The sequence below is a fragment of the Podarcis muralis genome, chromosome 14 (assembly GCF_964188315.1).
Source record: "Podarcis muralis chromosome 14, rPodMur119.hap1.1, whole genome shotgun sequence".
Taxonomy (NCBI): domain Eukaryota; kingdom Metazoa; phylum Chordata; class Lepidosauria; order Squamata; family Lacertidae; genus Podarcis; species Podarcis muralis.
This window is the reverse complement of record NC_135668.1, coordinates 32,680,929-32,694,943: the sequence shown is the minus strand read 5'-3', so window position 1 is coordinate 32,694,943 and position 14,015 is coordinate 32,680,929. Positions and strand designations below refer to the sequence as shown.

The following is a 14,015-nucleotide window of genomic DNA, read 5'->3' as shown; positions in this document are numbered from 1 at the left end:
AGAGGAGGTGAAAGAAGGGTTTGTCAATAGCCCAGCCCACCACATAACACTTGCAGTGAAACAGATCCTCCATTTCAAGGTATCAAGTGGCTTGGTGTTCAGTGTTGTTCTGAGCCCCCGAGGTGGGGGGGGGGGTACAACAATTAAAGCACAATATTAAAAGCAGTTTAAAGCATCTTAAAATCTCAGAAATAAAGTGGGTACTAAAACTATACGCCTCGTGAATCAAAAGGATATGAAAGGATTGGCTAATTTTTTTTATTTAAATGCACCCTATTACACCAAGTGCTTGAAACATAACAACCAATTTAAATACTTAAAAATAATCATTTTAAATATTTTTAAATACTTACATATTTAGAAATGCATCTAGAGAGAATAACATACCAAGTGAATTAGAAAAAAAATCATACAGTATTTGCATGATAAATGTATTTACAGACTTAGTTCTGCAATCTTTACATATTAACTCAAAAGGAAAGCCTACCACACCCTTCCCCAATCTACTGCCCCCCAGATGTTTTAAGAACACTATAAGAGTCCTGTTGGATCAGAGTTATATAACCAGCTCCATCCCATACATGCTTAAAACATAACATTATATTAATGTGAAAGATGTGCCCATTAAATTCAACTAAACAATTAGCAACCAAAATAAACTTTATGAGGATCAGGAAGAGATCAAAAAAACATCTAGCACTCTGCCGCAGATAAAAGATGTGCTCAAGCAAGCAAGTCAAATTGCACACTACAGTGGAGAGAAATTTCAGTCATTGGTGGCTTGAGAAAACAACTCCATTCAAATTAGCATTAATTTGCCTTCTTAGCATTAACTATCACTGTAGGGATCACCCTAAGGCAGTGATGGATTACTCCCAACTCCCATTAATCCCAGTCAGCATGTCCAAGAAATTCTAGTCCAACATCTGGATGGCAACAGGTTCTCCAGCCCTAGTCCAAAGGCAAACTATGGGGAACCACACATTTAACGGGGTGGTACTTTCAGCCCTACGTAATCAGGCAGCCATTGGGTTTTTAGTTTTGGAAGGGGGGGCATAACCCATCAGCCCCAGAAAGTATGGCTGATGTGAGAGTTATAGTTCTAAGCATCTGGAGCACCCCAGCTTGGGGAAGGCTCCTGTATCAAGAGCTAAATGAGACTGTTTATCAGTCAGAGAGGCCTGCAAGAGCAACTTCCATTTTACCCACTCTCCAAGCATTAAGGCTCCGAGTTCAAAATGCACACATGTAGTGCTGCGTGTGTTGCCTTGCTCAATACTGGCACCCCCCCCCCCATTTGTGTTTTGAACCAGCTCCTGCTACCTCCCTTGATTTGCACCCTCTATGTTGCCGTTTCAATGGCAGGCTTGAGAGGATGCAGTGGGGCTGGCCCTGGCCAGAGCCCCTCGCAGGGCTCTTCTGGTGATGGTGGTGCACCTCTGGAGGATTTCATGGGCCTGAGGGCGTGGGGGTATCGTTGGATGACCAGAAGCGGATTCAGAATCTGAGGAGCGAAGCAAAGTATCAGACGAGCCCAACGGTTGCTCCTCAAAGCCAGAGTCGCTTCGATGCTTGCTCTCTAGGGGCGGGGAGAGACAGTCATGACTCCTTGAGGAACAGAGGAGGAGGGTCTCTCTAGGGCTGCTGTTCCTCACCCTATTCACTTTAGGATTCTGGGGCCAGTCATATCCCTGTCCACTCGCATTTCCTGAGCTGTCAGACAAGCAGGCCAGCCCAGACGTGGCTACGGCCACAGACACACTCAGAGAGTGGGATCTCATTCTGCTTGGGGGCGTGTCGTATTCTTGCATATCCATCGTCGTATTGGTTGAATGAAGCTGGGCAGCACCCCCACAAGAGCCTCTCTGTTGGCTTGGGGAGCTCTTACTCAAGGGACTAGTAGCTTGAGATAGGTTTGGCATAGAGTAACACAGGCTGCTGTTGACGAGAGCCAAGAATTTGCTGTGAGGGTTTCTGTAAGGCTGGAGGAACATGGAAGGGACGTAGCCCGTAGTCCCATTATACCTGAAAGACCAAAAATGCAAAAACGTCAATTTAAAAGCAAAATAAGTTCCAGGATGACAAACATGTGTTGGTTGGTTTTTAAATTTTCATTTTTTTGCAGGTCAGGTGGGGAATGTTGCTGTGCAGCCTGGAACAGGCTACCTCTCACAGGGCTGAACTACCTTTCATTCTACTGTTTTTTAGTTTATTTTGTATGGCACAGATGATATCTGTTACAAGCATCTCCAAGCTTTTGGTTACTAAGAGGCATCCCTGATTGTGGTTTCATCTTCCATGTGACGGCCCTTCAGATATTTGAAGATGGCATTGTGATTGGAAGGAAGTTAATAAATCAGTAATAATAATAATAATAATAATAATAATAATAATAATAATAATATGCCAACAATGTTTGGTGCCCATCAGCAGTTTAGCTGCTGAGTTCTGTACCAGCTGCAGCTTCCAAACCAACCTCAAGGGTAGCTCCATACAGAGTGCATTACAGTAATCAAACTTTGCAGTTACCAATGCTTGGCCACTAGCAGACAAGTTATCCCGATCAACAGTTCCAGCCCCACTGGCTTACCAAACAAGCCACCATCCATCATCTGATTTCTCCAGCACTTCCACCACAACCCCAATCTTCACAGACAGTTCATCTGACTTCTTGGCCTCATAAGCCTGTGTGACATAATACAACATCCCTGAAAGAAAAGAGGAGGAACTGTTTCCAGCTCTCTACTTGTTCTCTTAAACAATGCACCACATGAGCAAGGAAGAAGAAAGGCAACTGGGACAGGGAAAGGCAACTTCCCAAACCAATATGTAAACCGAAGCACAGCTGTCCTCCATATTGCTTTTCTGGATCTTGCAGTGCAGTTCTTCAACCCAAAAAAATGTGTATAAAGAGCCTACATTAGGGGATTTGCTTCCAGATGTTTTGGACTGTCTATCTCTCCCATTAGCCCCAGCCAGCATAGCTGTATGAAGCTGGGGCTGATGCGAGAGTTGTAGCCCAAAGCAGCTGGAAGGCACCAGGTTGATGGAGGCTGGCATAGACAACCCTTAGGTAGAGGTGACAAATGACCTGACTCGGCACCTAAGGCACCTTCCTGATGTTCCCCTCTATGAGAAAGCATCAGAGTCACTTGAGAGACTTGTCCAGACTCACCTGTCTCCTCGGTCTCCTCAGTGGCAGCTGCCTCCTCCGTCTCCTCCAGGTACGGGGCTGGGAACCAGGCAATTTGTTTCCAGTAGTTTTCCACCAGCCACCATCCTGCAGAAAATAATGGCTCTGAAAGGAAGCTGAGGCCATCTGTAAGTTTCCCCCAGTGTGTCTTTTTTAAAAGACAGAACCTGAGGAGTGTGGGGTCAACTGCACCCCTTAATCCCATGGGGATGATGGGAGATGTAGTCAGCAACATCTGAGGGTTCACAGGTTTCCCACCTCTGTCAATAATCCTTACAACAACCTTAAAAACTAGATGATGATGATGATGATTATTATTATTATTATTATTATTATTATATTTTATAATTTCCACCCCACCCATCTGGTTGGGTTTCCCCAGCCAGTCTGAGTGGCTTTCAACAGAACATTAAAAACAGAATAAAACTTCAAACATTAAAAACTTCCCTAAACAGGGCTGCCTATGCATACAGAACTGGAGTAAAGAAGCATACCTGTCTTGTCTTTCATGAGGACTTCAAGTATTTCCCCCTTGGTGGCTCTGAAGAGCCTGTTGCTTGTATCTTTGGTCTCATAGGCTTCAATGCACCTGTAACTCTGGGAGACGACCGGCTGTGTGATGGTCGCGCTGGGTGGCAAAGGTGTCTCTTTCTTCCCTGGGCCCATTTCAGAAGGCAAAATCACAATGCTGCAAAAGTGGGAGGAATGATTTGTCTGCTGTGATTTCTGCACTGCAGGGAGTTGGACTAGATGACCCTTGCGGGGGATCCCTTCCAACTCCAGTCCTATGATTCTATGTCCCTTTTTGAACTGAAATAAATTCCAAAGAAATTACAGCAGATCGCGTCTTCACATTGAGTTTGGTCTCCAGTCTAATTTCATCCCTGCTGACACCATTTATTACTACTATTGCAATTACAGTGGTGCCTCGCAAGACGAAATTAATTCGTTCCGCAATTCTCTTCGTCTTGCGAGTTTTTCGTCTTGCGATGCACGGTTTCCCATAGGAATGCATTGAAAATCAATTAATGCGTTCCTAGGGAAACCGCCTTCAGACCAGGTCCGGGGACAGTCTGTCCCCCGACCTCTTCTGAAGGCTGGGGGGGGGGGACAAGGGCTTTTTTCCCACTGCCAGCCTTCAGAAGGCTGTTCTGAAGGCTGGCGGTGGGAAGAAAAGCCCTTCTTCCCACCTCCCGCCCTGCAAGCTCCGGGGACAGGAGGTCTTTGCTGCCGACCGCCAGCATTTTAAAAGCCCCTGCTGTCCCGGGGCGATTTTAAAATGCTGGCGGGCGGGAGCGAAGTCTCCGCTGCCCCGGGGAGATTTTAAAATGCTGGGGGTCGGCAGCGAACGCTTCGCTCCCGCCCGCCAGCATTTTAAGATCGCCCGGGGCAGCGGAGAAGTCTCCGCTGTCCCGGGAAGGCAGGCGGGGGGAGCAAAGACTTTTGCCACCGCCTGCCTTCAGAAGAGGTCCAGGACCTCGTTCCGATGCCCGGCGGCAGGGTGCGAGGTTCCCGCCCCACCGCCCGGCATCGGGGCATCGTTCCGATGCCCGGCGGCGGGGGGAGAGGTTCCCGCCCCACAGCCCCGCTTCGGAGCAGCGTTCCGAAGCGGGGCGGCTGGGGCAGGTGTTCCCTGGACCTCTTTTGAAGCAAGCGGCTGCGGAGAGAAGCGATCTCCCCGCAGCCGCTTGCTTCAAAAGGGGTCTGGGACCTCTTTTGAAGGAAGCGGCTGCGGAGAGAAGCGATCTCCCCGCAGCCGCTTGCTTCAAAAGGGGTCCGGGACCTCTTTTGAAAGAAGCGGCTGCGGAGAAAAGCGATCTCCCCGCAGCCGCTTGCTTCAAAAGGGGTCCGGGACCTCTTTTGAAGGAAGCGGCTGCGGAGAAAAGCGATCTCCCCGCAGCCGCTTGCTTCAAAAGAGGTCCGGGACCTCTTTTGAAGCAAGCGGCTGCGTAGAGAAGCGATCTCCCCGCAGCCGCTTGCTTCAAAAGGGGTCCGGGACCTCTTTTGAAGGAAGCGGCTGCGGAGAAAAGCGATCTCCCCGCAGCCGCTTGCTTCAAAAGAGGTCCGGGACCTCTTTTGAAGCAAGCGGCTGCGTAGAGAAGCGATCTCCCCGCAGCCGCTTGCTTCAAAAGGGGTCCGGGACCTCTTTTGAAGGAAGCGGCTGCGGAGAAAAGCGATCTCCCCGCAGCCGCTTGCTTCAAAAGGGGTCCGGGACCTCTTTTGAAGCAAGCGGCTGCGGAGAAAAGCGATCTCCCCGCAGCCGCTTGCTTCAAAAGGGGTCCGGGACCTCTTTTGAAAGAAGCGGCTGCGGAGAAAAGCGATCTCCCCGCAGCCGCTTGCTTCAAAAGGGGTCCGGGACCTCTTTTGAAGGAAGCGGCTGCGGAGAAAAGCGATCTCCCCGCAGCCGCTTGCTTCAAAAGGGGTCCGGGACCTCTTTTGAAGCAAGCGGCTGCGGAGAAAAGCGATCTCCCCGCAGCCGCTTGCTTCAAAAGGGGTCCGGGACCTCTTTTGAAGGAAGCGGCTGCGGAGAAAAGCGATCTCCCCGCAGCCGCTTGCTTCAAAAGAGGTCCGGGGGCAGCGGGAAGCGCTTCCCGCTGCCCCCGGACCTCTTTTGAAGCAAGGGGCGGTGGGGAGAAGCGATCTCCCCGCCGCCCCTTGCTTCAAAAGAGAAGACCCGCTGTCCCCGGGGCAAGCTTCGTTTTGCGAAGCAAGCCCATAGGGAAATTCGTCTTGCGAGGCAACTCGAAAACGAAAAAACCTTTCGTTTTGCAAGTTTTTCGTCTCGCGAGGCGTTCGTCTTGCGGGGTACCACTGTAATTTATTAACTCCCTTCAGAATCCGTGTCTATGGGTGTTTTGCACATAAGATAATTTAAAACAGTTTAAAAAAAAACAACAGCAAAAACAACAAATACATTTGAAACAGGACTGAAACCCTAGCGGTGAAGACTGAAACCCTAGCGGTGAAACAGGACTGAAACCCTAGCGGTGAAAACATGCGGTGAAGACTTGTTTACCTAGCTGGGAAAGTCTGTTGGAACAAAATGCCTCAACTGTTTCTGGGAAGTGTAGACAGTGGCTGTCTGTTGTATTTCAACATGGATGCTACTCCACAGAACAGAGGCAGCTGCATTAAAGCCCTGTTCCAAGTCACTCTCCAGAGTGGGCTTCTGAGATCTTTGGAACCTGCAGGAGAAACTCTCCTCGCAGACTTTGCCTAGTATATATTATATTGGTGTCTTTCAAGGCTGGAATCCTGGAAAACATCTCATCAGAAAAGCAGCAGACCGCAATATAGGAAGCAACGACTCAGACCCATGGTCCATCTGTCACTGACTGGCAGAAGCTGTTATGGGTTTCAGGCAGTGGTTTTTCCCCAACCCTACCTAGAAATGTCATTGAGAATCAAACCTGGGATCTTCTGCATGCAAAAAATAAAAAAATAAAAAATGCTCCACCACTGAGTTAGGGCACTTAAAAACATGCAAAGAAAATAGGAAAGCATATAAACAAAATAGTGTGGTGCTGATAACGTAAATGTCACGGGTTTGGTTCCCTTTATGGAACACCTGCATATTCCTGCAATGTAGGGGGTTGAACCTTGGGGTACCTTTGAACTCAACAGTTCTATGATTCTATGAAAACATGGCCTATCAATAGCAATGGCTCATTGATATGTCGCTGCTTAGAATTAAGACAAATGCTTAAAACTCTCATAACCATAAAGAAAACTCTGGTGCTATGTTGGCTGCAGGCCAGTGAGGTATTTGTCAGTTAGGAATCTTCAAAGTATCTCAATCAATTAATTTGACAGATCAGTTCTATAAAAACCCACATGCACAATGATCCTTAGCAGTTTCCTTCAACGTGGCATTTTGCTGCAATTATTATTTCAACCTACTCTGAAATGTGCACGTCTCTGCAGTAGTTCACATCATTTTCCATTTTGAAAACATACAAAAGTTAATTTGTCAGTTTCAGCTACCAAAAAAAGGAAGGGGGGGGGGGAATGCTTTCATGAGCCAATCTGTAATGACCACTCTTACATCTGTCAGAGTTTGTTTGCAAACGACAGTCAGCAGATCACGAAGGCAGCTCTGAGAGTCATAACTAAAAGGTTTTTATTTCAGCTCAATCCATTTACCACCCTTTCTCCTCATCCTTGCCACAACCACACTCCCATGTGTGCAACCCTGAGAATTAAAATCAGTGCAATGAATAAAGCTGAATTCAGACACAGAATCACTTCCAACATATAGGAAGCTTTGTTGTATTTTGGCATAATGTTGGAAGTGGCAAGCCACTGGCCTGCTAGGGGCTGGCAAGCCAAAGTTGGAAACCACATGTGAAGTGGGTTTGCAAACAGCGGTTTGACTTAGCTTTAGAGTTGGTCTGAACAAACAAGCCACAGTGATGGGTGCTGCTTTGTTCTTGACCACACACACAGGAGTGCTGTGAAGGTGAGAGGTGAAAGTTGGCAAGCAGCTCTGACCCATGAATTGACTGTTGTCACAGAAGGCTGGTCACCAGGCCAAGGAGTGACAGAACCCTACCAGAATTTTTATAGGTTTTGGGGGTCATTCTGGAATGATACAGATCCCTTCCAAACCTATGATCCTGTATCTGTGAGGTTAAAATTTATACGAGAAAACTTGCAGAGCCGGCCAAACCAGTTCCTTTTTTAAGTTAAGGGCCTTAGCTAGCCAGTTAACTGCGACCATTAACATATCCAAAGAGGTTGCCCGGCTGCCTGAGTTTGCTTTTCCCTCTCCTCCCTCCCCATCCCTTTTCCTTTTCTGTTGTGTCATTTAGATTGTAAACCTGAGGGCAAGTTTCCATATTATACTTAATTGTTGCAACCCCCCCCCAAAAAAAAACAACAACCCCACCATTAGATACCGTATTTTTCGCTCTATAACACGCAGATTTTTTCTCCTAAAAAGGAAGGGGAAATGTCTGTGCGTGTTATGCAGCGAATGTGTGGTCCCTGGAGCCGAAAAATGAGGCAAAAATCAAACCGCGCTTCAGGGAGAAGGGAGCTCCGTGAGAGAGGAAGTGGTGGCTTTCCTGCATTCTGCCTCAGGGTCTTACTGCCCACCCTGCTCTGTTTCGTTACTGTGTTTGCTCAAACGGAACAAAGAGCAGGGAAAGCCCCTCCCCTCCAGGCAAGTAGAGGGGAGAGCAGAGCGTCCCTCGTTCTATCCTCTCCCTGCTCCGGAGGGAACAATGTTTGTGAAGGGAAGAGAGATTACAGGTTCGGCTTAAAATTCTGATTTGACTTCCTGCTTTTTGTTTTTGGAGACACACAGCATTCAAATATGCTTTCTTCCATTTAAAAGGATGAAATCCTTAAACAGTGTTTTGCCTGTAAATTCATGCGATCTGGAAGATTACAGTGTCTGTACCTCTTAAGGGATGGCAAAGCTTAGGTTTCGCTGCTAAATAGTTCTTAATGCAGTTAAAATGCTTTCTTCTGTCATGCTGGTGGGAGGGAGAGGGAGAGAGAGAGAGCGCAGGCTGGCTGGCTTGTGTGGGTGGGTGGGGGGAAACTTTTGCCTTCCTTTCCTCACGTTATAGCCCTCTCCTGCATTCTTAGCCTTCTGTGTTTTTCCTTCCCTCCCCACTTAAAATGTGGTTACAAAGCATGGATCCACATGGATCCTCAGGATCTTTGCATTGGGTCACCCCAAATTCACCATCAGAGCACACAGCATGTCCATGGCTACAGCCTGCCCCCCCAAAATCACACACCCATTGTTGCCTGGGGCTGCAATGGTGCAAAAACGTGGTTACAAAGCATGGATCCACATGGATCCTCAGGATCTTTGCATTGGGTCAGCCAAAATTCACCATCAGAGCACATAGCATGTCCATGGCTACAGCCTGTCCCCCCCCCAAAAAAAAAAATCATGCACCCACTGTTGCCTGGGGCTGCAATGGTGCAAAAACGTGGTTACAAAGCATGGATCCACATGGATCCTCAGGATCTTTGCATTGGGTCAGCCAAAATTCACCATCAGAGCACATAGCATGTCCATGGCTACAGCCTGTCCCCCCCCCAAAAAAAAAAAATCATGCACCCACTGTTGCCTGGGGCTGCAATGGTGCAAAAACGTGGTTACAAAGCATGGATCCACATGGATCCTCAGGATCTTTGCATTGGGTCAGCCAAAATTCACCATCAGAGCACATAGCATGTCCATGGCTACAGCCTGTCCCCCCCAAAAAAAATCATGCACCCACTGTTGCCTGGGGCTGCAATGGTGCAAAAACGTGGTTACAAAGCATGGGTCCACATGGATCCTCAGGATCTTTGCATTGGGTCAGCCAAAATTCACCATCAGAGCACATAGCATGTCCATGGCTACAGCCTGTCCCCCCCAAAAAAAATCATGCACCCACTGTTGCCTGGGGCTGCAATGGTGCAAAAACGTGGTTAAAAAGTATGGGTCCACATGGATCCTCAGGATCTTTGCATTGGGTCAGCCAAAATTCACCATCAGAGCACATAGCATGTCCATGGCTACAGCCTGCCCCCCCAAAAAAATCACGCACCCACTGTTGCCTGGGGCTGCAATGGTGCAAAAACGTGGTTACAAAGCATGGATCCACAGGGATTCTCAGGATTTTTGCATTGGGTCACCCCAAATTCACCATCAGATCACATGTCTGTGGCCACAGCATGAAGCACAAAAATGATACGTCCACTGTTTCATTCAGAATATTTTTTCCCTTGTTTTCCTCCTCTAAAAACGATGTGCGTGTTATGGTCAGGTGCGTGTTATAGAGCGAAAAATACGGTATATAAAATGCACACAGAGACACCAGTCCTTCTAAATACATAGATATATATATATACTTTCATTTATTAAAAAACAACAGTACCTGTCCTCTGGAAAAGAAGGGTCCATATCTCGGCTTTGTGCTTCAAAAAAATGGACGACATCCTCTCCCTGAGAGATCCTGGCTTTTGTCTTCAGGAGCTCCTGACAGTAAATCTCCAGCAACATCAGACTCTCCCGGCACCTGCTCAACTTCTGGTTCTTCTTTAGCATCACATTTACATCTTGGAGGGGACCCAACAGAAGGGGGAAAGCCATCAAGGGATGCTGTGGTGGCTCTTGGCAGCACTTCCCCATCCCCCATCCTTTATACTCAGGGCTGTCCTAAGCATATGCGGCGCCGGGGTGCAAAGATCCGCCTGGCGCCCTCCCCCAGATTGCCCAGTCCCAAGTGTGCAGGAGGGCGGAGCCAGCTGGCTGCCTCAGCGTCTCGCTGGCTTGGTCGCCCCCGAACTCATGGTGCAGAACCACCCACAGCAGAAGAGCCCACCGTGACACTCCGACTCATGGGGAGGCTCTTCCCTGGACTCAACTCTCGGGCTCCGGACTCTCAGCCTGGTGCCCTGCACCCCTAGAGCCTATGGGTAAGACGGCCCTGTTTATACTAGTATTGAGGAGGTAAATATAAAACATTGGAAGCTGTCTTATACCGATTCAGATCATGGTCTACCTACCTCAGGTTTGGGGGATCTTTGTCCCACCCAAATATTGCTGAACTACAACTCCATTGTCCCTAGCCACTGGCTGTGCTTGGTAGGCCTGGTGGGAGTTGTAGTTCAACAGCATCTGGAGGTCCAAGAGTTCCCCACTCCTGATGTAGTTGATTGTTGTCAACAGTGAGCTATGGAAAACAAAAAACAGTGAGCTATGGAACAGTGCAAGGAACAAAGGAAGCTGCCTTACAGTGAGTTGGATCACTGATCCATTTGGCTCACACCCCCTTGAGTGCTATGAAACAGAGACTTTTCCATGGCAGTGGTACAGCTGCTGTGAGTGGGGAATAAACATTGAAAGTTGCCTTGTACAAAGGATTGAACCTTGGGGATTGAACCTGGAATCTTCTCCAATCTCCATGCAAGGCGGATGCTCTAGCCCTGAGCCATGGTCACTGCGCTTGTTGTAAAACCCAACTCCAGTGGAGTGGGAATACAGCATTTCCCCCACTTCAAGGTCTTCAAGGAGGAGAAACTAAAAGTTTTCTCTGTTGATGGGAGAGGCAAGGGATGCAAACAGCAGATGTCCCCAATCCAATTAAAATTAAAATCTAATGAAAGGCCTCTCTTCTTCCCCTTTTACCTCGAAACCTGGGGATGGTCCGGTCTGACTTCTTCAAGAGACCACTTTCAATAGGGAACTTTTTCTTCAAGTCTTTCTAAGTGGTGGGAGAAACAAGAAGGGAAAATGAATACTATCATGCTTCTCAACAGAGGAGAAATCATTGTGCACAAGCAGGGGAAACTGGCCTCCCAGTTTCAAATCTTATTCCCTTTACATTCAAAAGAAAACTTACATGGAGTTTCTTAAATTCTTCAAACTCCCGGTAGATGAGAATGTTGTTTTGATCTGACCAGGAGACAAAAAGCATCCAGACCTGGGGAGGAAAATAGAGCAGATGGTTCCTACAGGCCCCGAGTGTCTCCCAGTCAGCTCTTAGGGTGGTGGACCTGCTTAGGACCAGACCTGCCCTTAGGCAGAAAGAGGCAGCAGGTATGGGGGGGCAGCATTTCTCTCCATGTGAGGACAGAGAAATGACATATAGCCTGTGCTGGACCCTCCCAACATCTCCATGGGGCAGAAGAGACTTCAGGCATCATTTTCACCACCCTACTAGAGCCAAGCTGACATTTCTCAGAAGTCTTTTTTTTTTCTGAGGAAAAATTCAGTGCTACACTACATTCTGGAAACCAAGACTTATGAGGAACAGATGAGGGAGCTGGGAATGTTTAGCCTGGAGAAGAGAAGATTGAGAGGTAATATGACATCCTTCTTCAAATATCAGAAGCATTGTCACACAGATTGCTTGTTTCTTGCCACTCTGGAGGGTAGTATCCAGAAGCAATGGGTTCAAATAACAAGAAAGGAGATTCTGACTAAACATTACGGAGAACTTTCTGGCGGTAGCAACCATGCGACAGTGGAACGGACTACCGCAAAAAGTGATGGATTCTCCTTCATTGGAGGTTTTTAAGCGGAGGTTGGGTGGCCATCTGTCAGGAAATCATTAGCTGTGATTCCTGCATTGGAGACGGTCACTAGATGATCCTTTGTCTCCTTTCCAACTCCACAGTTCTATGATTCTATGATTTTTGAGTGAGTTATTTCACAGTAAAATAACCCCAAAAACAATTCAAATCAGGTCCATATATAAAAACAAATTGAAAACAATTCCACACCTAAAAATATTTTCAGACCCAACACACATGCATTAACCGTGGGAGTCGCAGAGGGGCAACTGAAATACCTTTTGTTTTCTGTGCTTCAGCAAGCCCACTGCTTTCACCTCCACGGGAAACCTGCCGCTGCTCATCTCCCCCAGAGGACGATGCTCCATCTGTCTTGCAAGATCTCTTTGAAGCACCTCCTTCCTGCAGGCCAGGTATTTAGGAGCACCCAGGGAGGAGGGGCCAGCTTTTCCCAGCTGGCTCTAAAACTCAGGTTTCCTCCTCCGCCCAGAAGTTCCAAAGTCTGGCAACCCTGGAGAGATTCTTTGGGGAAAGGAGGCCGGTATTGAGCCCAGATCCCCTACAAGGCCATCTCTCAGGAGATCAACCTTCTTGTTGTTTTTTGTTGCTACCCCAATACATTTGGAGCCCTTGGCACATTCAGAAGGGTGTCAGAAGCAGGGAGACACAGGCTCACATCTCATAGGGAGCCGCCTTATATTTATGAGTCAGACTCTTGACCCATCTTGCTCAGTATTGTCTTCACTGACTGGCAGCAGCTCTCCAGGGTTTCAGGCAGGGGGCATTCCCAGCCCTAGCTGAAGATGCTGAAGGTTGAACCTTGGACTTTCTGCATACAGAAGAGATGCTCTCCAACTGAGTCACAACCCTTTTATCCACACCCCAACAACACAGCCCTTTCCCCCTAGTTGCTGGAATGAGCTTTTTACTGCACTGGCTATAGCAAGCTGAAAAGGTTACTTCTTTTGGTTTCATTTTTGCGTATTTTTTTGTACCATCCCTTGCTCCCTTTGTGGCGGCTTCCAAGACTGAATTACTCTGCAAAGTTAAGGGTCATTCTTAACTAGGTTAAAAACCCAGTTTTACTTAAAAATAAACAGATGAAATAGAAGAAAGAGTTTTTTTAAAAGCATCATATATGATAAAAAGATATATCACAAGCAGAAATGTCTGTAAGAAACAAATGCACAAGTTGGCCCTAGTGCCTCTGCTGATGAGGATTGCCAGCTTACTAAAAATCATGTTGATACAAGATGCATTTTAATTGTGACATCATCCGTTGCACCTTGGAGGCAGATGCCCTTGACCTGCTTTTGATCCAACACCTGCCTCCCCACCCCCAGCCTTCCATATTTGGAAAGAGAGACACACAGGGATAATGGAGGGGGAGGGAGCAGAATTTGTTCCACCAATCCAAACTCAAGGAAGGAGCATCCTAAATATCCCCCCCCATCACACTTAATTCATATGGACCAAGCCAGCTGACTCCCAATGCTCTGAACCTCCAATCTCTGGGAGTTATTTTATCATGAGTAGGAATTTTAGAGAATTAAGACAAAAACAAAATCGGAAACAGAAATTGCTGCAGCTTGTGTGTTTCTCTGTTGCCAGGAAAGGAAATCCATCAGGTGAATACAATAAAATTCATTCACAACTTTGTTATTTGTTTAAGTGTGTAAATGATACATAGTTAGTGACTTTTTTCTATATCAGTTTGACATTTCCTTCACATTGAAATGAATTTAAGTGACATTAATTTTGTAAATACGGTAGTTACATAGCGGACAGAGAGGCAAAT

The 14,015-nt window shown here is 47.2% G+C and overlaps 1 protein-coding gene across 1 annotated transcript; it reads right to left on the bottom strand.

The window, feature by feature from the left end:
- Nucleotides 1-1,047: 1,047 nt before the first annotated feature.
- On the bottom strand, nt 1,048-13,118 carry NOXO1 (NADPH oxidase organizer 1). Its single transcript, XM_028707013.2, has 8 exons — nt 12,496-13,118; nt 11,545-11,625; nt 11,331-11,406; nt 10,078-10,258; nt 3,688-3,881; nt 3,176-3,280; nt 2,591-2,708; nt 1,048-2,025 (listed from the first exon to the last, which is right to left on the bottom strand). Exons 1-8 carry the CDS (start codon nt 12,583-12,585, stop codon nt 1,356-1,358), a joined length of 1,515 nt encoding a protein of 504 aa, XP_028562846.2. The 5' UTR covers nt 12,586-13,118; the 3' UTR covers nt 1,048-1,355.
- Nucleotides 13,119-14,015: the final 897 nt, after the last annotated feature.

Coding starts and splice junctions, on each gene's coding strand:
- NOXO1 (XM_028707013.2), bottom strand. CDS start 12,585: ATGGAGCATCGTCCTCTGGGGGAGATGAGCAGCGGCAGGTTTCCCGTG. Junction 11,407..11,544: donor AAGAATTTAAGAAACTCCAT/GTAAGTTTTCTT, acceptor CCCACCACTTAG/AAAGACTTGAAGAAAAAGTT. Junction 10,259..11,330: donor GACCATCCCCAGGTTTCGAG/GTAAAAGGGGAA, acceptor GTCCCCTCCAAG/ATGTAAATGTGATGCTAAAG.